The sequence below is a fragment of the Apostichopus japonicus genome, chromosome 5 (genome assembly GCF_037975245.1).
Source record: "Apostichopus japonicus isolate 1M-3 chromosome 5, ASM3797524v1, whole genome shotgun sequence".
NCBI lineage: Eukaryota > Metazoa > Echinodermata > Holothuroidea > Aspidochirotida > Stichopodidae > Apostichopus > Apostichopus japonicus.
The window spans coordinates 9,005,630-9,029,068 of NC_092565.1; the positions used below are offsets into that span (position 1 = coordinate 9,005,630).

Below are 23,439 nucleotides of genomic sequence, written 5' to 3' on the forward strand. Positions count from 1 at the left end.
CTTCTAATTGGCTTAAAGTTTGTGAATGCTATTCGTTACTAATATCCAATTCTTACGAACCTTCATAATCTGCGAAAAGGATTCTGCTGAAACTTAAACTGATCTTTTTTAACACGGTCCTCTTTATTTATTTACATTTAGTGAGGGGACTATTCCGAAGATTCAAAGCAATGGGGGGAGGTGGTTGGGAAGTGAGTGGCCGGCAGGGGTGAAAGAAGACTTTGAAAAGGGACTGTAGCTTTTGGGTTGTTGAAGCCGACCCCCATGTTGGGGGTCCTGGGAAACTCCCACAAAACACAACTTGAAATGGTGCATGCTGAGGCACATTTAGGCTATAGATAAATTAGGACTCCAATTATTAATTTTTTTTGAGGGGTGGAAACGGTAGAGTACACCTTGGATCCGCGTCTGGGGGCCGGGACACTAAACCCAGATAGAATATATATTAACTGCATTCAAGCGGTGGAGAGTACGGAGACAAACATTTTCTAGCGGACACTGAGCACCTATCGTCTCTCAAACATTTTCGGATGTATCAACAGAATAAAAATTATAATAAAAGACAAAAGAACCAATAATGTGGAAGACAATTAACATTGATTCTGATAATTCATTAAAAAAAATGTATTCACAAATGTTATAAAAACTATAATTTATGCCATATGTTCACGGAATTAGCAACATATTTTATTATCTATAAAGGGAAACCATGACCTGCATATTCTATCAATAGAGCCGCATTCTCCTTTCCGCAGACAAACACACAATCATACCTACCCGGCACCCACACACGAACACCCACACAAAGAACATGATACCATACACAAAAGAATAGTATTTAAATTATTTTTATGATAATAAAATAGTAAAATAGTATTATGATAAATACTATATATACTGAGACTGGTAAACCGGAGGCCCCCAACCATCAAATGGGAGACCCGAGAGAGGGAGAGAGAGAGAGAGGTGGAGAAGTGGAGAAAAACGGGGGGGGGGGGGGGTCTGCGTATAAGTCCCGGTTGAGACTAGAATTGCTCTTTGTAGAGCAATTAGACAGATGTACCTAAACTTTCAAAGTTAGAATTCTTCAATATGTGTCCTCTCTGTCCAACTTTTAGATCAGGCAAGTCTGTCTTCAAGCGTTTATCACTCGTTTAGACTGAAAACTCACAAACAAACTGCCAGGCTTCAAAACTATAAGAAGAAGAAAAGTCAAATCTTTCGTAAACCCTTCCCACGCACTTACTGGATTGGCTGGTGTATATGTGGTAAGTATGTGTATATGTATTCTGGGAAGGGTGGGAGGTGGGAGCTATCTTTAACTTGGGGAATATGTAACTTCATCCGAGCGTGGTTCCACTTCACGGGTGAGTCGGCACGTATATATAGTATACCTCAGGCTGTGAAGTTTTCTATTTTTAGATCCATTATACCGTATAACGCTCTTCTTCGTTTTTTCGTGGATGGTTGCGTCAATCCACAACTTAAATCTATTTATACGTCATCATTAAGTAATTCATCTATATTGTTTCATCTATTGTCATATCCGTGGTTTATGGATCCACTCCAGTCACTGCCTGTCTTTCTGATCTTGTTCTCAGTTTCACTTTGCCTCCTCCTCCTCCTCCTCCTCTGAATATTCTTGACTTTACTACAGCGTCTCCGAACTTGAAGCAATACAAGCAGAGCTGCTCCAATCATGTAGAGGATGGAGTTGATTATAAAAGCGTACGCATACGAGTTTGTTGCGTCGTAAATAAGACCTATGAATTTAAAAGGAGCAAAGAGATTAAGAAAAGTGTATTCATAGAAAAGTGATTATCTTACCGATAATAAGGTAACACAAGGTAATTATCTCTGTATATCAATATGTGTATTATCAACAACAACAAAAAAGGTACTACGTGCATGGCAAAATGCACACAGGGAACTCTAAACATTGTTAACTTCCAGAAAGCACGCAACAAAATTACCCTAGAGAAAAATTGTAAAAAAAGAAGTGGTATAGCCCCCTCTTATTCGAAATCGCGCATGACACAAGAATTGTCACTAGAAATGTTTAATATTTTCCTTCCCGATGGCAATTTGAGAATCCTGCCAAAACTAACCTGGCGGAAGAGTACCAAAAAGGAATCCAAGGCCATGTGCAATCATGACTAGTGTTACTGCTTGGTCCATAGTGTGCCCCTTTAACAGGTCAGTAGCGGCAGCGTACGGTAGAATAATACTCCATCCTCTACCGATACCGATAACTGTAAACACAAGAAAAAGTAACAAAGGATTATTATACAAAAGGCTAGAAAACAATGTAGCTCGATTTACGTAGATGATTATTAATTACGTAAAATTATGTAATGCTATAATAATTTTGTTTACGTTGCAGGAATAGCAAGATTTATATATATGTAATCTTCCACTTCTTACTGGAAGTCTTGACGATGCCAAAATATTTACATGATGTGTATTGTATACTGATATATGGACAACGAAAGACATATGCTATAGGCCTACTGCAGTTGACGCGACAGATCATGCATCTTACAAACGATCTAGATTTTACAATGGAAGGATGTGAACCTGGGCTCGTTGTAGCCGGCCCCTGCATGAGCAGGGGATTGTTGGTCCCCCAGAAAACATTGGAATTATAGACGTGCATTGGTGCATGCTGAAGCATATTTTGGACTATAAGTTAGGTCTTTACATGCATGGATGTACTAATGACAACTTTTATACCCCACACCCACTGGATCCGCGCATGCGAAGAGATATTATTGGGTTCCCAATTTAAACACGGAACGGAGAATGAAAGACGAGCGGTTTCAGTTAAAAGGACATACTAATAACTGATAGCTACGATGCCTGAATAATGAAAGGTTCACGACTACATGGAGAACGACTGTTATAGTAAAATAGTCTTTCCGGACTCCATCTCACGTTCTAGGTATGATAAATAATTAGCCCTGAACTGCGACTCTAGCTTCAAGTCAATTCAAACTCTAACTCTTACTGAGACTAAAGAACAACTCTCCCATCCCTCTACACATGAAACATCCCTAAATATAGGAAATGCTCTCTTCATGCAAATTTTTAATTTATCAGACTGGGTGCAACGTTTGTCCAAATAAAGAAAAACATAGACAAATCCTTACGATTACTAAACTACGGGGTTAAACCACAAATTTGAACCGAGCGGACAACAAAATTACAGATAGTTATTTCACCATCGACAACTTCTCTGTCAAAAACTATACAATTCTGACCAAGTAAAAAATAGTATAAGTCAAAGCTTTTAGATTTTGACCATTCGTTCAAAAATAGACTGACCTGGTCAGTTTTGGCAGATATGTAAAGTTACATACGACAAATTCAACTCAGCCGGTTCAACCGACCAAATTTGTTCTGGCACAACTTGACCAGCAAACGCCCTTTACAATTCTGACCAAATGTATAGCAGTACTTTGCCATCTCAGATCCCTACAGACACGCATTCGATTTTGGTGAATACAGGAATAAGTTAACCTTGCGCCAGCTACAAGTGTCTGTAAAACTGTGAGAGTTGACCCAGTGGCATTGACAACTAACTACGGTCATTAATCATCGGATTTGGAATCTTTGTCAACAGGTTAGATGATAAGTCCTGTTACTACCAAATCTTGAATATTAAGCATACTCGACAAAGCACAGTATATGATTTTTAAGACCCCCCACCCACCCCCATCCACCCCTCCACACAAATAATCCTGGCACCGATTAGAAGGCGTCCTACACGATATGTATAAATAATCAACACTATATGTTTAACAGTCGATCTTACCATTGATCCTGATTGTTCCTTGTAAGTAATTAACACTTGTGATGCCGATTAAGAGCAGGCGCGGAGCCAGGGGATGGAGAGGGATATATCTACCCTTTTCAACCTCTCACAAAAGTTCAAAAGTATCATCTTCCCACTCCCCCTGTCCCTGCCCCCCCCCCCAGTCAAGCCATGCTGGTGAAGCAGCTGGAGATTACGTTTAATAATTAAATACTATGCACTCACAAACACAGCAACACAAAATGACTGGCTCTGTTGGTGTTAAGACAAATGCCAGTGTCACCACGGTAGAGAACAGACTCATCAAAATGAGAAGATTCACCTCCCGGAGAGGCAGTTTGCCGACAAAGAGCAAGAGGAACATTCTTCCCAACACTTCACTGACGTTTGCAACTGTAGCATTCAATAAGATTGCACTCTCATTCATCAGTAAACTCTCAAAGTAGCTGATCTGAAAGCAAACAAATATATATACATTGCACGGACGGAATAGCATAATATGTTATAGTATATAGACAACAAACATTGTGTTCCATAGAGATCCCCATTAACATTCCTATCCCTCCTGTCCCTCCTCTCCCCCAACCCCCCCCCCCCTCCCATTCCTTCCAAGATAACTGCATCCCTCTTATATACCCACCCTATATCTCTTCTCTCAGCGAAGCAAACGGTCATTTTGGATTTGGAAACATGTTGATTATCAGTAATCAGTGTTCATTCATGCACATAAAAGGACAATTTGAACTTCAAAAAGGTTTTTTTTTTTTGGACAATAAAAGTAATCTCTGCCTCAAATCAACACATCGAGATAAAGACCCCCGTCTATACAAGTTATCCCATGTGAATTATGAGGGAATATATTTGCAGCTATATACTAATGTTTAGTCATGAAGTAATATTCCTTAACGGCTTTCACCTCCTGAAGGCATCATGACCCTCAACCAATGATATCACAATGACACCGACAACACCCTGGGGAGGACGTGATACCTAGCAACTTTGACAACCCTTTATATCATTTTTACGTATAGTGAATTGTGATAAATACAAGTATCACTATTATATAAGGTATACATCTTTCTTCTGCTCGTCTTTCTGCTGTTTGTTCCCACCCTCACTCCATCCATCCATCCGTCCCCACACCATCCGATTACCACTGCAATATCCGCTCCCTTCTCCCCCTGCCCCCCCCCCACACCTTCCGTCCCAACCTCAACGTATTCGAATACTCACTATGTTTACCCAATACGCTGTCCATGCTATACCTAGTAAGAAGAGAGCAATCAAAAGCAGCAAAGGATTCAAACTGGTAAAAAGACGCAGCCATGTGTTCGTGCCCCGAGTCTCATCTTCACACGCGTGTAGGGCACTGTCACCATGTTTTGTATCTATCTTGTCGCTGATTGATGAAACGACACTCTTTTCAATTCTGTCTCTGTTTTTCATCTCCATATGAAGTGTTTCGTCCACTTTTAGAGAAACGCTTTGTTTTCTTTCAATTTCTTCTTTGGAGTACATAACACAAGAATTTGGAACAGCTAGTAAGAAAACAATAACCGACGACACCCGCAACGTTAATCTCCATCCACCTAAAGGAATAAGTTTCTCGTACAACATTGCCAGCAGCGAAGTTCCTGCAGTTGAATGAAAATAAGAAAAGTAAAACTATTATTCACTGATTTATATGTCACCCACATTATAGTTATAGATCTTTGCTGTTGTGTATTCCAAGGGGGGGGGGGGTTATGGGTGGGTTGGAATGAGGGAGGGGAAATGAACATTCACTAAATAACCAAAATAACTTTGCAAAATACAGCTGCTTGAACCAGTCTTAGACATGAAAAGTTGACCTATAGATTCTATAAGTATTTTTACATGATATAGAACACCAAGTTACTATTATATAGTTACATTTACGGTAAACTATATGTGCTTTAAGCCTTTAAACGTTTTTGTCGTCCTTAATTACCAAACCAATAGTTGTCGTTCTTATCGTGACGACGTGAATATTTTCATATATGCCACAACCCTCCCTCCCCACTCCCTCCCTCCACCCACACACCGACTTCCTCACTCCACACACACACAAAATATCATAAAGAATATTTTAATTAATCTTAACAGATCTATAAAACAAGGACTGATCTCACCGATTCACAGGTTTTGATATAAGAGACGGTATTACTCATAAAACAATGACTTTTATATGTGGAGGATCATTTCGCTGCCGGACTGGCAGTAGCAACGTTTAAAAGATATACTTTCGCATGCAATATAATACATGCGTTGAAGCCCGTAAGGGCTCTAGTTATATACAGGTTAATAATACGTACCCACTGAAGCTCCCACGTAAACGACAGCAGAAGCTTTTGAACGATTCGATTTTGAAAAGTGTTTCATGAGAACACAAAGAGTAGCGTGCATAACAAAACAAGATGTGATCCCGTAACCGACGCCGTAAAACAATAGAAGACCGCCGTAACTGTTCATATACGAAGCCAACAACATGAAAGAGGAAGCTAGGATGGACCCAAGTATTGTTGTTAGTCGATAACCTAAATAGCTTTCGACGATAACAGCCAATGGTCCTGCGAGGAAGTTTGTTGACAAAACTGTTGAACCGATCCAACCTGTCGAAGAAAATGAAAATGAAAATAAAATCCTATTGATCTTTCTCAGGAAAAACTATGCTATTTACAGCATGTAATCGTAGAATATATTAAAGTTTATCGTCAAATTGTGAAAAGATATCAGAAGATATCTAAACGCGGATCTATACCGCTGTCAACCTTACATACATATTCATTAGTATAGATATTTGCACAGCCTTGCGCAAAACACCTATATAATTAAAGACTTAATTTATAGTCTATATCAGGGTTGTCCAACCTTTTGCAGAGGAGGGCCACATGGAATGATAATGATGAAGGAGGGGGCCGCATGAACCCTACGCTCGATTTTTCGATTTTTGCCCGAAGCACAAGGCAACAAAATGTGAGCACTGCGCGCGGAGCGCACTTATTTATTTTCCCTCCTGATAAAACAGATGCATAGGCCTAAAGTCCAGCCGCCCCCTCCCCCCCCCTCCGCTGAGAGTGTCACACAAACTGACCTGTATGCAGTTTTTTGGACCCAGAAGGTTCGAATGATTGATTATATAGCTTCAAATTGTTATCAAAAAATCTGCTCACTAAAATTTCGCACCGTAGAGCATCTCTGGCGGGCCGGACGCAACCCTGTGGCGGGCCGGACTGTGGCCCGCGGGCCGTAGGTTGGACAACCCTGGTCTATATATAACTCCCGATGAAAAATTTGAAATCACATTTTTTTCTGGGGGGGGGGGGAGGTGGTATCCACATACCACATAGTCTGTACACGGAAATCTCCCGGAATTAAAAAAAAATCAAATTGTGAATTGAAAAGGTGCATTCTGAGGCAGGCTATATATTAGGTCTATAATTAGGTCCACATGGCAGGTTGTGCTGATAGCTGTACTGTACACCATCACCCCACCCACACCCCACCACTGGCTCCGTGCCTGTTTTCATTAGTCTATAGTACCGTAAATGTCACGCGAGGGATGGGCAGCGTCGGCAATTCCTCCCATGAGATCTCGACACGACGGGATTATGTTGATTCAACTCAGTGAAATGAATGTAATGAATATATCCACGTGAAAGGAACATTAGCAGGTTTTATGTATAGTTTACAAACTAAGTTGTCCTATAGCATTACTCTATGTGTAAAGTATAGTCGCATATAGGCCTACGTACGCTGCTCTTTCAAATCTTAAAATAGTTTAAACAACTTCAATTGCCCCAGTTTTTGCACCACATAAGCCTAATACTACCAATCACACATGCCTGTTGACATATATGGTATTTAACAAGATGTTCAGCTGTTGCAGTTTTTGTCACTCTTCGTTGGAACACTAAGTAGACACCATGCCCGTTTACCGCGTACCCTATATGGTGGGCTGATATAGTACTATACTTATAACGGTCATTTCGAAGTTTGGAGCGCTGAGTTAAGTTTTTTTATTTATAGATATTTGAATATTTATTTAATTTATTATATCTTACCTGATTGCACTGCAGTGGCGTTGATTTCTGATTGTAAACTTGTAAACAGCCATGTATAGCAATTCATTGGTGACAGTACTCCACCACTGATAAGAAATGCCGCAATGCTCACTATCCATGACCATCGTACCTTCATTAGATACAATGTGGTGGTCATTATGAGTCTCCGAAGACGTATATTCAATTCGATCTCTTAATATTATACGACTAAAATTCCTTCAATCTATTGAACTGACAATTATATTTGTATCATTTAAGTTGTATTTGAAAAGAACAAGTTACAGCAGCTCCTTGACTATAGTCCAGGTAGCTCCTGTATACTGCCTACCATTAACAGGAAAAACGCCACAACTATGTAGTTACCATGCAGCTAGAGAATAACCAGCTGCTTGTAACAAAAATAACCTATAAACTAACTCTGAAAACAATTTTGAACAGTTTGATCCAACTGATATTTCCCCTTTCTGAAAATGTATTTATATTGAGTAATCTTTTGCAGTAACCCTCGCACGTCGAGAAAACAGCCAGTCGGTATAATTTGCAGCTGGCAAGTTCGTCAACTCTTGGCAAGACACACAGGAAACCGGTTTAATCCAGTTTCAAGCACGATGTGTAACTTCACCACCGAACCATGTTTTAATCGTTACTATATGCCTATCATCTATTGGCTATTATAGTCTATGATTCCTATCCAAACCCATGATAAACGCTTCCTTTTGGACTATAGTCTTCTCAATGTGCCCATGCGCATGTTATCATGTTGATATTCTCGTCTGGGTCAATGCTACAAACAATCCCCTGTTTACAGCCCGTTGGGACCATTTCCCAGGTGCTAGTACCACTCTATACTGTACTCTCATACCATGCTTCGCAGTACTTGTACTGACAGTTTGATACAGGAAAAATATTCATACAGTGCTCATATTGTCACTTCGAGTGCTTTGCAGCAGGACATGAAAGTACAGTTTCTAAAAAAAAAAATAGAAATGTCCCTTTACTGGCTACTCGCTACTAATTAGCATCCATTAATCATTGGGTACATCAGGGTACGGACATACCTTGAACACGACAGGTGAGGTATCCAAGAAATGTTTTCGAAGACGAGTTTCGTTTGACTTTCATGTAAATAATGTAATAGCCTTATATAGCCTAAACGATCGGTCTCGGCGACAGTCAGAACCACCAATCACAGAAACGCATCAACATATCAATTTTTAGTTTTATAAATTGAAGACCGGATAGTTTTCATTGAAAGCGAAGTGGCACTTCTTATTACTTATGAAAAGGACACACCGACGAATTGGGATATGTGCCCTTGATTTGAGAGTGTAAACCATCAGGTTACCTCCAAAAAGTGTTGACAACATAGATCTTCTGTGAATTTCGTAGCACAAATTCCACCATTCTTGTTTTCAACAAATGGGCATATTTTAAATAACAAAACTATCCACTTACAGAGATGGCAACAACATAACACATTTTAGTTGCAAAACCGGAAGAAATATATTGTATACATTGACCGAGAAGGGTGCTTCTAACTAATGACAAGGGGCGCTTTTTAGACTGGTTTTTGTCTCAAAACGTTGGATGCAAGCACCCCTTTTTGTTGCCAGGGTTTGTCATTCGTAAACTGATCGCACAACAGTTGGCGTGTGGATCTGTTGCATAACGTTCGCACGAACGGTTTTCTACTTTCGGGTTAAATAAGGTTAAATTAAGGTTAACTTTAGAAATCTCCAAGATATACCCGATTTTGTTTTAACTTTCTTGAAGCAATTTAGTAGCACATACTGTAATGTCTGTAGGGAACATTCAGCAATTTTGTCACATATCTTTATAAAATTCATTAAAATAGAGTATATGTTACCGTTTTATATGACCATGTTTGGTGTTCGAGTTTTAGAGTGATATTCCCAAATCTGAACCAAATCCTGGTTCTTGGTTTACGAGGGAACCTGACGGAAAGAACACAAGCGTTGGGTCACCTTGGCAACAAAGAGCGACCAGCTATTTTATGAGTTCCGTGTGGGCCAATAACTATATGTCGAAAAACATTCAACAGCTGCGGATTTGTCTGTTCTGAATCTCTAGGTATAAGCTTAGATACGTTGTTAAACGGTAGTTCACATGTTATAATAATAATTTACCCAAACTTGGCTTCAAAGAAGCTGCACTTTCGTTTTTTTTTCTATTTTCATAGAAACATTTTAAGGTAATATTTCGAATGGAATTAAATCAGTATTGGTATAGCAACTTCCAGGACCAAATTGGTTGTGGGGGGGGGGGGGGGGGGATATAGGAGGCCCTAACCATGAATTTATCAATTGAACCTTTGTTTGTCGTTGAGAATCGTACTTCACCCTTGAACCGCTTCCCAGTCTTCACGTCGAGTAAGAAAACGTAATTAGAATAATAAATCGCTACAAGACGTTCCGTGCTACTTCGGTCGAGTTCAACGTTTTAGGGTTATATATTGGATCGTTTTATTCTGTTAGTCAATAACATCCAGTCTAAACCGGTTGCGCGGGCAGATTTGTCTCAGCAGGCGTCCATATTAATAAACGACCTTTGCATTGCCAAGGACGACAGAAGCCAACTTTAGCACGGAATATACGGTATATTATAAAGTAAAAAGTAGGCCTAAAAGTCATCATGACCTAATATAGCGTTACACTACAGAGCCATTTAAAAATAACAAAATAGATACCGAATTTAAACATACTTCATGAGTGATAGGATAATGCAACCCTTCTCCACCCCTACAGTTTATGATATAGAAATAATAAGCAGGGTATCAAAGTTACCATGTTTGCTTTTCTCTTCAAGCACGTTTACCTTACTAATGTTCTCCTCTTTGTGATATCATGATTCTGCAACCCTATTCTCAATACCCCCATCTCAGCAGTGTATATTAGTGATATTCTCAAATCAGAGAGGACTCAGGGCATAAGGAACAAAGTTAATCGTGATATTTTGATGCCCATTCAAAAACACTGCTATCAGTCAATGCAGGGTTTTTTTCGAGAAACGACCCTTTAAACAACTGAAGTTAATCAATTTAAGCAGCTGGACTACTTAGTCTATAACACACTTGCCATTAGGTCATCTTTTCATATTTATTTGTTGACGATTTTGCTACTTTCAAAGCTCCGTCCAAGGTAAAATTTATTTGTATGTCAAAGTTTGTGAAAGATCAGAGATTAAGTCATCGTATAACTGTTGTAATTTTCATGAAACTGAAAATCAAGACCGCAGACTCGCCATGACTGAAATATCCACAATGTTCTCCAATATATGCCTGTATAAATTTTGAACAAAAATTTAGGCCCCTCTACAATATCTGTACAACCCCTTTACAATGCTTGCAAAATCCCTGGCAAAAATGTCTGTACAAACCCTTTAGAATGTATGTGCACTCTCTGTGCAACCCCTTGGCAATAGTTGCACAGACCTCTACAATATCTGTACAACCCCTTTACAATGCTCACATAACCCCCCATACAATGTCTCTACAAATCCTTTAGAATGCATGTACACTCTCTGTGCAACCCTTTGGCAATAGTTTCACCTCTCTACAGTGTCTGTTCAACTAGTTGGGTAGGAAGCTTCCAAAAAGTGGGGGGGGGGGAAACATCAGTGGGGCACTTTCTCATTCCACAACCACCACTCCTTATGCTATAAACCGATACATAATGGCCATATCACTTAAATATATATGATATGTTAGTATGCTATCAATACTCTTTATTGAGATTGTTTGTTAACCATGCTACAAAAAGATATGGGATGCCATTTTAAAAATAGCATGTACAGACTAAAAATAAATAATTAAAATAAAATATTCAAATTAACAAATGCTTAAGATATCCAAAAGACAGTTCTTCATCAAAGGGGCACGTTTTATTTGCCAGTAGGGTACATTTGCTATTTTGGAAAAAAGTGGGGGGAGCACGCACCCCCAGTGCCCCCCGGCTTCTACCCCCTGTGTACAACCCCTTTACAATCCTTGCATAACCCAATGTTCAATGTCATGTACAAACCCTTTAGAATGCATGTACACTCTCTGTGCAACCCCTTGGCAAGAGTTGCAAAACCCGTCTACAATGTCTGTACAACCCCTTTACAATGCTTCCAATGTCCCTGGAAAAGTGTTTGTACAAACCCTTTAGAATGTATGTACATGCTGTGCAATGTCTATGCAATAGTTGCAGAACCCCTCTACAATGTCTGTACAACCCCTTTACAATACTTGCAAAATCCCTGGAAAAATGTCTCTACAAACCCTTTAGAATACATGTACACTCTGAGCAATGTCTTTGCAATAGTTGCACAAGCCCTGAACAATGTCTGCAGAACCCCATCACAACCCAAGGCTGTACCACACTTTTCTTCAATGACTGTACAAGCCTGTTCATCTCTTGAATGCTGAATACAAGAAACATACACAAGGTTCAGACATTCCTCTTTATTTATTGATACTTTTTTCTTTCTTATTCATAACCTTACTTCTTCTTTTCTATTGTCTTTTAAGTTTAATTCTTTATTATCTTTCAAGGCTTCCAATATTTTGGGAAATGTCCAGTCCCGTTCTTCGAGTACATTTTTACGGAGGTGGAACGGTCCTTGTTGAGTTCGCTCCAGTGACTTCATACAGGCACAAGTACCGAGCTCTGTAAAAATAAATATGAAATATTTTATATACAAAACAAACCTTGTTATTAAAGCAGCTTGCAACATAACTTGTACCGCTACACTTGAATATAAGTTATTCATTATTTGTATGACACATCAGATGGTTCTCTCTTCTTGCTAAACAAAGATAAATATTTCTTCTTTTTAAAAATACAACATGTTCATAGCTGGCATAAGCAACAATGACCTAACCTAATCTGTACAGAATACCCTAGCAGTATCATATTGAATTCTTAGCTAGAATGGCTATACTGACACTTCTCTCATAATTTGATAACATTGTAAGGACAAAATGTTGGAGAATTCTTTGGATGGGGAGAGGGGACAAGGGGAAGAGGGGAGGGGCAAGAATGGGGCAGAGGACGAGGAATGGGATAGGTTTTAATTCATTGATAGCCAAGTAAAACAGTACATGTTTTTGTTGATATATTCACCTTTTCCGATGTCGTGAATCAGTTTCCTGACATAAAAACCCCCGCTGCAGGCAATTTCTGAAAAAGAACAAAAATAGATTAGGATTCTCTTTTGGACAAAAATATTTTGTACTGGCAAACTATTCAGGCAAACCTTGTGGAAGTGGTCAGAGGCAAACTCGAATTGTAAGGTAACTTGTCGCTAAGTTATCTGTCAAAACTAAGGAAGATATCTCACCAGAGACCTATTATTAGAGTAGTACAGATTATCTTGTTTTGATTTTACTTTAATAACACATCTTACAATTACTAATGATGTAGGTAGTACTCCCAAACCCCTATATTTGATATATATATTTCATGTATATATATTTGATAGATATATACTTGATATATATATTTGATATATATTTGATATATATATTTCATGTATATATATTTGATATATATATATATTTGGTATATATATATTTGATTTTATATATCTGTTATATATATATGATATATATATCTGATATATATCAAATATATATACAGTATTTGATATATATATATATATATATATATATCAAATATAATCACAACTTTTAAGGTTATTGATAATATTACTGCTTACCAAAGGAAAAAGTTGGTGGTTTGAATGAAGTGCAATGAATGTTATAGACAGAGACCATTCTAGCTGGCTTAGCCTCCACAGGAAAACCTGCAGCTGCTAGTGATGCCATGGTATGACCTTTGAACTTGAGGGAAGAGTATCTAGTGTAAAAAGAAAGAGAATACGAAGTGATATCAAATCATCGGGATGCATTTCAATATTAACGATAGACAGAATGTCAGAACACGGCCTAACGTAGCCAACCACTCATCCTTCATTCAATCAATTACAAGTCTACATTGTTCACAATAAATTATTAGGTGGTTGGAAGTGTTTCATTTCACCCAAAAATGATGCCAAATGGTATGATCAGGTCAAAAGTACCATAATCACTAGATGGCAATCACCACTTTCGACCAGGCAATTTAGAATAGGGCCTGATATCAGTCAGTTGAGATACTTTTCTAATGCTAGGGCCACTGTATACTGCACTCTTAGATCATGTTTGGAAAGCAATTGTACTGACAGTATGAACAGTTTCTAACCTTCATGAATATTCATTTTGCTCTTACTGTCAGTACAAGTGCTTTGAAGCATGTCATGAAAGTACAGTATGTAAGAATTGTCCCAACTGGATGCTTTTTACAAGTGCTAAAAGTCCAAAGAATCACAGACCTGTATATGACTAATACATTCCATTGATTGGTTATATTTTTACTGACGCTCAAACTTTAAACTCAGTTTAACTTTCTGATTGACGACGAGGCGTGGGTAAAGTTGCATAAGGGAGATGTGATATACATATAGCATATATAGTATAGGCTAGTACTATTCTACAACAGCATTAACAGAGTATTACTTACATACTGTAATTCTCTAACTAAAAATAATTTATAATGTATACCCACATTGGAGGAACTTGCTTCACAATTCCCCTGAAATTCATCAGAACATCTAGCATTTTATCTTTTGTCACATGATCTGAAATAAGGACAGAAGAAGAATTACTCCTATATTTGACTGCATGATATTTACAAACTACTTACATGAAATTCATTACTTCTTAATTTGACACTGCTAAATAGCTTTCTTGTCTGGTAAGCTTTGTTCAAAAGAGAGTTAAAAACTAGGAAACAATCGTTCCTAAAGGACTACAAACAAACCCCATTATTTCCTTTTTCAGAATAAGAATTCTGGAACAACCAATTTTTTTACAGATTCCAACGGTCGATGAGGGAAAAATAAATTAAAATGATGACATCAAAACTATTATAGAAAACACTTCCTACCATAGGGTAATTCGACTGTCAAGTTACCATCTTCACTGTGGGTGTCGGTAGCCTTCCCGAGTAATCCAACAGCTTTGTATTTCTACCAAAAATAATGAAAACAAATTGAAAAGAACTTTGTCGGATTTTGCAACAAATAGAAAATGTTTGACATCTTGAAGAGTTGAAATTGAAAATTCACCAGAATTAGAGAAAGTTACAACATACCTCACATCCTAATATTTCTTAAATTCTTTTATGGAAGTGAAGCTAGGATGTTACACATATCTTGCTTAAACCTAGTTTTGCTGTCTTCTGAAACAACTATATTATATCTTTTAAGGAAGGTTTTATGTATGTATCACTTTAAATGCCTACCTCTTAAATCTTTGCTAATAAATATGACTCATGCAGAAACAAAAAATTACTGCTGCTCATGTTAAAAAAAAATCATATGATTGAAAGTGTGCCAGTAGTAAGGAAAGGTACCATTGCTAATGAACAACCTCCTACCCTGAACTGTCTTAGCTGTACTCGACTGCAAACACAGTACACATGCGCAAAACTAGTTCAACAGACAATAATATGAACACATTGTCAAGGTCAAGTCTTGAAAAGATATCACATAAAGACCAGTTGGTCCTTTGACTTTACCTTTTGTCCTTTCAAGTAAGGACCTAATGCCTTTGTTCCTCTCCCTATACCTAAGACCAATACACCACTGGCATTCAAGTCCAAAGTGCCACCATGTCCAACTTTGATTGTCGTAGTTGGGTTATTACCCCCTGATACTTTCACTTCACCTTGTTGCTTCAAGCCTTGAATAATTACTTCTTTTATATGGTTGGTAATTGATGCTGATGAGACACCAGCTGGTTTGTGAGCTGCAAAGAGGCCATTCAGGAATTTAGCTTTGGCCATTCAGTGTAATTCTTACCTACAGACTGTAAAAATGATAATAAATTTACTACATATTAGACAAGTTGATAAGTCTGCTTGTTATGTTGCGAACTTCAGTTCTAAAGGAGCTAACAATGGGAGCTACCCAATAGTGTTAGCTCAAGGCCCATTACAAATTTGGTGGTGCCTGTGCATTAAATCATGAGGAACATTTAACATAAAGAAAATATATCAAGGAACTACGGTAGGATAGCACCTGACTCATAATTCAGTAAACAGTCAAGGTTGCTACCTTTGCTTACAAAGCATGGAATGGATTACTGCCAGTCACTTTTAATGACTTTATATGTAGTAACAGAGTCTTACATAACCATCACACAAGACAAGCCGACAACGCTCATTGCAATTTTTACCATAGCAACATAGGGAAATTCGGTCTTCGTAATAGAGCAATACAAATTTGGAATGATCTATCAAAAAATTTGAAGTCTATAACTTCAAAACCCACATTCACCAGACATTTGAAAAAGGAATTTATTAACTCGTACTAGTATTATATAATCTATTCACGTATCTATCTCAGCATCATTAGGATATTATTACTATGTTTAATCCTTATGTATATTCTGTATTATATATATTTGTACATTTTTCTTTTCTTTTCACCCAGGGAGTCTCCTACCTTGTTAAGTCTTTTAAAGACTTTATAGGAGACCTCCTTTCCCACTGTACACAATTGGCGATAAAACAAATATATAAATTAATAATATGAATTTACTTGTGCACAGAAATAAACTTGATAATGAGATGGATCCAAAGTGTTTATAGGGCCCTACTGTAAGTATTACTAGATTTGATATGCCTACCAATGTAAGTTGTATCATTTCCCAAAATTAAAAATGTTTGGAACATTAAATTTAACGGTAATTAGACCTTCGAAGCTTGATTTGTTAATGTCAGAGAAAAGGTAAAGGCCTAGTATTTGTAGCAGAACTGGTCCACACGTTACTTACGTTACCAAACTATTAGTTTAGAATGTAACTGTCCATGCTGCTTTTCTTTGGGGTTATTTTAAGGAATTTCTGTTGTCAAAAGCCTACAGCAAATCACTATGCTCTACAGTTTTACGTTTCACCTCTTTCATGCCTTAATGGTCTGGCATTGAAGAAATTGTATACGATGACCAATGTTTTCCTTCTGTTTGTTTTCTCCTCCTGTAGCTAAGGAAGTGTTTAAGAGACATTAACAAAATTGACAAAATACGTGTTCAATCGTACTTGACATACAAGTTGTTAAATTTTTAACAACTTTACTTATAAGCATGGGCGGCGATCATGGGGGGGACGGGGGGACATGTCCCCCCCAATATTTTAGGTGGGGGGATATAGTATCTAATATCCCCCCAATATTTGGTGGCATACTTTTTTATTAAGCAAATGTTTTGTATTTTTTTATGATATCGCTAGTAATTTCAAAATAGAAAATGCTTAGATGCATTTACAAGGCCTGGGAAGTGCCATTTCCATCGATCTGGTAGGCATTTTCGGCCAAAATTTTCTTTTGCGCTTCGCGCCAACTTATGGTGGCGCTACGCTTAGAAAGTCTGGGCACAAGCTATGCCCCTCCCTTGGCAAATTCCTCGCATGGCGCCTGTCTAAATTTTCGAAAATTACTTGACCAACATTCTTCATCATACTTCCCTCTACTCGTTCAATTTTGAACTGTCTGTTAGGGGTTGAGTTTTTTTTTTTCTATATTGGTTGTCCATAGATGAATTTTTTTGCAACATTATGGGTATGTTTTGAAGTGAATTTATTATTCAAATTTTGAACAAATAATGGGCTTAAAACCTTGAAAAGTGGGGCTGACGGGTATTGTCGGGCGTTACGTAGAATTACCTACAAATGCAATGATCCACAGGAGATGCAATGAGGTCGAACATAATGTGTGACTGGTGACAATCTTGAAAAAAGGTTATGAATGAAAAAAAAAAAACTATTAGGAAAAACTTGGTTCTCAGGCAAAAGTGTACATTTGGTTGGTCATTTTCAAGCCTGATAAGTGCCATTTCCGGTGATCTGGGGGGCTATCAAACCAAAATTTTTCTTGTACGCTCCGCGCCAACCAATGGTGGCGCTCCGCTTAGATAGTAATTCGCCTGCACCCAAGCAAATGTCCCCCCCAATATTTGAAACAGATCGCCGCCCCTGCTTATAAGATATCGAATGACTGAAAAGCATGTTTATCCAATGGGTCAAATAATTAAGTTTATTAAGAGTTCTTGCATGAAAATGATAGCAAGTTTGTATAACTCTATATTAATATTCTATGGTGCGAAATGAAGTTGAGTACAGTGCCGGAGGGACATCATCATCATTCAGTACCCCCATTTCTAAGTGATTTAATGATTACATCCACTGCTAAAGATTTAATCAGACTAGACAAATAAATAAGAAAATAATGAGGAAATTATCAATAAAAGAATATCATATTTGGAAATGCAGGGCATCGATCAAATAAATATGATAATAATGAGGAAAATATGAAATAAAAGAATGGAATATTTGGAAGTGCGGGGCATCGATCCCCGTACCTCTCGCATGCGAAGCGAGCGCTCTACCATTTGAGCTACACCCCCGTTTCTTGGTGACTTAACAAACATAATCACTGCTAAAGATATAACCAGATTAGACAAATAAATATGATAATAATGAGGAAAATATGAAATAAAAGAATGGAATATTTGGAAGTGCTGGGCATCGATCCCCGTACCTCTCGCATGCGAAGCGAGCGCTCTACCATTTGAGCTACACCCCCGTTTCTTAGTTATTTAACAAACATAATCACTGCTAAAGATATAACCTGCCTAGACAAATAAATATGATAATAATGAGGAAATTATGAAATAAAAGAATGGAATATTTGGAAGTGCGGGGCATCGATCCCCGTACCTCTCGCATGCTAAGCGAGCGCTCTACCATTTGAGCTACACCCCCGTTTCTTGGTGATTTAACCAACATAATCACTGCTAAAGATATAATCACACTAGACAAATAAATATGATAATAATGAGGAAATTATGAAATAAAAGAATGGAATATTTGGAAGTGCAGGGCATCGATCCCCGTACCTGTCGCATGCGAAGCGAGCGCTCTACCATTTGAGCTACACCCCGTTTCTTGGTGATTTAACAAACATAATCACTGCTAAAGATATAACCTGCCTAGACAAATGAATATGATAATAATGAGGAAATTATCAAATAAAAGAATGGAATATTTGGAAGTGCAGGGCATCGATCCCCGTACCTCTCGCATGCTAAGCGAGCGATCTACCATTTGAGCTACACCCCCGTTTCTTGGTGATTTAACAAACATAATCACTGCTAAAGATATAACCTGCCTAGACAAATAAATATGATAATAATGAGGAAATTATGAAATAAAAGAATGGAATATTTGGAAGTGCGGGGCATCGATCCCCGTACCTCTCGCATGCGAAGCGAGCGCTCTACCATTTGAGCTACACCCCGTTTCTTGGTGATTTTACAAACATAATCACTGCTAAAGATATAACCTGCCTAGACAAATGAATATGATAACAATGAGGAAATTATGAAATAAAAGAATGGAATATTTGGAAGTGCAGGGCATCGATCCCCGTACCTCTCGCATGCTAAGCGAGCGATCTACCATTTGAGCTACACCCCCGTTTCTTGGTGACTTAACAAACATAATCACTGCTAAAGATATAACCTGCCTAGACAAATAAATATGATAATAATGAGGAAATTATGAAATAAAAAAATGTAATATTTGGAAGTGCGGGGCATCGATCCCCGTACCTCTCGCATGCGAAGCGAGCGCTCTACCATTTGAGCTACACCCCCGTTTCTTGGTGATTTAACAAACATAATCACTGCTAAAGATATAACCTGCCTAGACAAATAAATATGATAATAATGAGGAAAATATGAAATAAAAGAATGGAAGATTTGGAAGTGCAGGGCATCGATCCCCGTACCTCTCGCATGCGAAGCGAGCGCTCTACCATTTGAGCTACACCCCCGTTTCTTAGTGATTTAACAAACATAATCACTGCTAAAGATATAACTAGACTAGACAAATAAATATGATAATAATGAGGAAATTATCAATTAAAAGAATGTAAGATTTGGAAGTGCGGGGCATCGATCCCCGTACCTCTCGCATGCTAAGCGAGCGCTCTACCATTTGAGCTACACCCCCGTTTCTTGGTGATTTAACAAACATAATCACTGCTAAAGATATAAACTGCCTAGACAAATAAATATGATAATAATGAGGAAATTATCAATTAAAAGAATGTAAGATTTGGAAGTGCGGGGCATCGATCCCCGTACCTCTCGCATGCTAAGCGAGCGCTCTACCATTTGAGCTACACCCCCGTTTCTTAGTGATTTTACAAACATAATCACTGCTAAAGATATAACCTGCCTAGACAAATAAATATGATAATAATGAGGAAATTATGAAATAAAAGAATGTAAGATTTGGAAGTGCAGGGCATCGATCCCCGTACCTCTCGCATGCAAAGCGAGCGCTCTACCATTTGAGCTACACCCCCGTTTCTTAGTGATTTAACAAACATAACCACTGCTAAAGATATAACCAGATTAGACAAATAAATATGATAATAATGAGGAAATTATTAATTAAAAGAATGGAATATTTGGAAGTGCAGGGCATCGATCCCGGTACCTCTCGCATGCTAAGCGAGCGCTCTACCATTTGAGCTACACCCCCGTTTCTTGGTGATTTAACAAACATAATCACTGCTAAAGATATAACTTGCCTAGACAAATAAATATGATAATAATGAGGAAATTATGAAATAAAAGAATGTAATATTTGGAAGTGCGGGGCATCTGTCCCCGTACCTCTCGCATGCAAAGCGAGCGCTCTACCATTTGAACTACACCCCGTTTCTTGGTGATTTAACAAACATAATCACTGCTAAAGATATAACCTGACTAGACAAATAAATATGATAATAATGAGGAAATTATCAATTAAAAGAATGTAATATTTGGAAGTGCGGGGCATCGATCCCCGTACCTCTCGCATGCTAAGCGAGCGCTCTACCATTTGAGCTACACCCCCGTTTCTTGGTGATTTAACAAACATAATCACTGCTAAAGATATAAACTGCCTAGACAAATAAATATGATAATAATGAGGAAATTATCAATTAAAAGAATGTAAGATTTGAAGGTGCGGGGCATCGATCCCCGTACCTCTCGCATGCTAAGCGAGCGCTCTACCATTTGAGCTACACCCCCGTTTCTTAGTGATTTTACAAACATAATCACTGCTAAAGATATAACCTGACTAGACAAATAAATATGATAATAATGAGGAAATTATGAAATAAAAGAATGGAATATTTGGAAGTGCAGGGCATCGATCCCCGTACCTCTCGCATGCAAAGCGAGCGCTCTACCATTTGAGCTACACCCCCGTTTCTTAGTGATTTAACAAACATAATCACTGCTAAAGATATAACCTGCCTAGACAAATAAATATGATAATAATGAGGAAATTATGAAATAAAAGAATGGAATATTTGGAAGTGCAGGGCATCGATCCCCGTACCTCTCGCATGCTAAGCGAGCGCTCTACCATTTGAGCAACACCCCCGTTTCTTGGTGATTTAACAAACATAATCACTGCTAAAGATATAACCTGCCTAGACAAATAAATATGATAATAATGAGGAAATTATCAATTAAAAGAATGTAATATTTGGAAGTGCGGGGCATCGATCCCCGTATCTCTCGCATGCTAAGCGAGCGCTCTATCATTTGAGCTACACCCCCGTTTCTTGGTGATTTAACAAACATAATCACTGCTAAAAATATAACCTGCCTAGACAAATAAATATGATAATAATGAGGAAATTATGAAATAAAAGAATGGAATATTTGGAAGTGCAGGGCATCGATCCCCGTACCTCTCGCATGCAAAGCGAGCGCTCTACCATTTGAGCTACACCCCCGTTTCTTGGTGATTTAACAAACATAATCACTGCTAAAGATATAACCTGCCTAGACAAATAAATATGATAATAATGAGGAAATTATGAAATAAAAGAATGGAATATTTGGAAGTGCAGGGCATCGATCCCCGTACCTCTCGCATGCTAAGCGAGCGCTCTACCATTTGAGCTACACCCCCGTTTCTTGGTGATTTAACCAACATAATCACTGCTAAAGATATAACCAGATTAGACAAATGAATATGATAATAATGAGGAAATTATGAAATAAAAGAATGTAAGATTTGGAAGTGCGGGGCATCGATCCCCGTACCTCTCGCATGCAAAGCGAGCGCTCTACCATTTGAGCTACACCCCGTTTCTTAGTGATTTAACAAACATAACCACTGCTAAAGATATAACCAGATTAGACAAATGAATATGATAATAATGAGGAAATTATCAATTAAAAGAATGGAATATTTGGAAGTGCGGGGCATCGATCCCCGTACCTCTCGCATGCTAAGCGAGCGCTCTACCATTTGAGCTACACCCCGTTTCTTAGTGATTTAACAAACATAACCACTGCTAAAGATATAACCAGATTAGACAAATAAATATGATAATAATGAGGAAATTATCAATTAAAAGAATGGAATATTTGGAAGTGCAGGGCATCGATCCCGGTACCTCTCGCATGCTAAGCGAGCGCTCTACCATTTGAGCTACACCCCCGTTTCTTGGTGACTTAACAAACATAATCACTGCTAAAGATATAACCAGATTAGACAAATAAATATGATAATAATGAGGAAAATATGAAATAAAAGAATGGAATATTTGGAAGTGCGGGGCATCGATCCCCGTACCTCTCGCATGCGAAGCGAGCGCTCTACCATTTGAGCTACACCCCCGTTTCTTAGTGATTTAACAAACATAATCACTGCTAAAGATATAACCTGCCTAGACAAATAAATATGATAATAATGAGGAAATTATGAAATAAAAGAATGGAATATTTGGAAGTGCGGGGCATCGATCCCCGTACCTCTCGCATGCAAAGCGAGCGCTCTACCATTTGAGCTACACCCCCGTTTCTTGGTGATTTAACAAACATAATCACTGCTAAAGATATAACCAGACTAGACAAATAAATATGATAATAATGAGGAAATTATGAAATAAAAGAATGGAATATTTGGAAGTGCAGGGCATCGATCCCCGTACCTCTCGCATGCTAAGCGAGCGCTCTACCATTTGAGCTACACCCCCGTTTCTTGGTGATTTAACAAACATAATCACTGCTAAAGATATAACCAGATTAGACAAATAAATATGATAATAATAAGGAAATTATGAAATAAAAGAATGGAATATTTGGAAGTGCAGGGCATCTGTCCCCGTACCTCTCGCATGCAAAGCGAGCGCTCTACCATTTGAGCTACACCCCGTTTCTTAGTGATTTAACAAACATAATCACTGCTAAAGATATAACCTGCCTAGACAAATAAATATGATAATAATGAGGAAAATATGAAATAAAAGAATGGAATATTTGGAAGTGCGGGGCATCGATCCCCGTACCTCTCGCATGCTAAGCGAGCGCTCTACCATTTGAGCTACACCCCCGTTTCTGGGTGATTTAACAAACATAATCACT

General features: G+C 38.2%; 2 protein-coding genes and 10 non-coding genes across 13 annotated transcripts; all 12 read right to left on the reverse strand.

The window, feature by feature from the left end:
- Nucleotides 1-595: 595 nt before the first annotated feature.
- Nucleotides 596-8,449, reverse strand: LOC139967555 (monocarboxylate transporter 12-like). The gene is made up of 6 exons (XM_071971471.1): nucleotides 7,897-8,449; nucleotides 6,148-6,444; nucleotides 5,048-5,448; nucleotides 4,040-4,265; nucleotides 2,109-2,252; nucleotides 596-1,763 (listed from the first exon to the last, which is right to left on the reverse strand). The coding sequence occupies exons 1-6, from the start codon at nucleotides 8,051-8,053 to the stop codon at nucleotides 1,531-1,533; spliced, it is 1,458 nt and encodes a 485-aa protein (XP_071827572.1). The 5' UTR covers nucleotides 8,054-8,449; the 3' UTR covers nucleotides 596-1,530.
- Nucleotides 8,450-12,346: 3,897 nt separating this feature from the next.
- Nucleotides 12,347-17,034, reverse strand: LOC139967556 (pseudouridylate synthase TRUB1-like). Of its 2 annotated transcripts, none has more exons than XM_071971473.1 (7): nucleotides 16,900-17,034; nucleotides 15,519-15,808; nucleotides 14,886-14,967; nucleotides 14,505-14,577; nucleotides 13,618-13,757; nucleotides 13,023-13,079; nucleotides 12,347-12,566 (listed from the first exon to the last, which is right to left on the reverse strand). In XM_071971473.1, the coding sequence occupies exons 2-7, from the start codon at nucleotides 15,783-15,785 to the stop codon at nucleotides 12,391-12,393; spliced, it is 795 nt and encodes a 264-aa protein (XP_071827574.1). In that variant the 5' UTR covers nucleotides 15,786-15,808; nucleotides 16,900-17,034; the 3' UTR covers nucleotides 12,347-12,390. The 2 variants fall into 2 exon arrangements, with proteins under 2 accessions (XP_071827574.1, XP_071827573.1); XM_071971472.1 differs by having other exon boundaries at nucleotides 16,778-17,008.
- A 1,295-nt stretch (nucleotides 17,035-18,329) lies between these two features.
- Trnaa-cgc (transfer RNA alanine (anticodon CGC)) lies at nucleotides 18,330-18,402 on the reverse strand. The gene has a single exon. It is a non-coding gene; the product is annotated as a tRNA-Ala (tRNA).
- A 285-nt stretch (nucleotides 18,403-18,687) lies between these two features.
- Nucleotides 18,688-18,760, reverse strand: Trnaa-agc (transfer RNA alanine (anticodon AGC)). The gene has a single exon. It is a non-coding gene; the product is annotated as a tRNA-Ala (tRNA).
- Nucleotides 18,761-19,580: 820 nt separating this feature from the next.
- Nucleotides 19,581-19,653, reverse strand: Trnaa-cgc (transfer RNA alanine (anticodon CGC)). Its single transcript has one exon. It is a non-coding gene; the product is annotated as a tRNA-Ala (tRNA).
- Nucleotides 19,654-19,938: 285 nt separating this feature from the next.
- On the reverse strand, nucleotides 19,939-20,011 carry Trnaa-agc (transfer RNA alanine (anticodon AGC)). Its single transcript has one exon. It is a non-coding gene; the product is annotated as a tRNA-Ala (tRNA).
- Nucleotides 20,012-20,117: 106 nt separating this feature from the next.
- Trnaa-agc (transfer RNA alanine (anticodon AGC)) lies at nucleotides 20,118-20,190 on the reverse strand. The gene has a single exon. It is a non-coding gene; the product is annotated as a tRNA-Ala (tRNA).
- Nucleotides 20,191-20,832: 642 nt separating this feature from the next.
- Trnaa-agc (transfer RNA alanine (anticodon AGC)) lies at nucleotides 20,833-20,905 on the reverse strand. The gene has a single exon. It is a non-coding gene; the product is annotated as a tRNA-Ala (tRNA).
- Nucleotides 20,906-21,011: 106 nt separating this feature from the next.
- Trnaa-agc (transfer RNA alanine (anticodon AGC)) lies at nucleotides 21,012-21,084 on the reverse strand. Its single transcript has one exon. It is a non-coding gene; the product is annotated as a tRNA-Ala (tRNA).
- A 1,536-nt stretch (nucleotides 21,085-22,620) lies between these two features.
- Trnaa-cgc (transfer RNA alanine (anticodon CGC)) lies at nucleotides 22,621-22,693 on the reverse strand. The gene has a single exon. It is a non-coding gene; the product is annotated as a tRNA-Ala (tRNA).
- Nucleotides 22,694-22,799: 106 nt separating this feature from the next.
- Nucleotides 22,800-22,872, reverse strand: Trnaa-ugc (transfer RNA alanine (anticodon UGC)). The gene has a single exon. It is a non-coding gene; the product is annotated as a tRNA-Ala (tRNA).
- A 463-nt stretch (nucleotides 22,873-23,335) lies between these two features.
- Trnaa-agc (transfer RNA alanine (anticodon AGC)) lies at nucleotides 23,336-23,408 on the reverse strand. The gene has a single exon. It is a non-coding gene; the product is annotated as a tRNA-Ala (tRNA).
- Nucleotides 23,409-23,439: the final 31 nt, after the last annotated feature.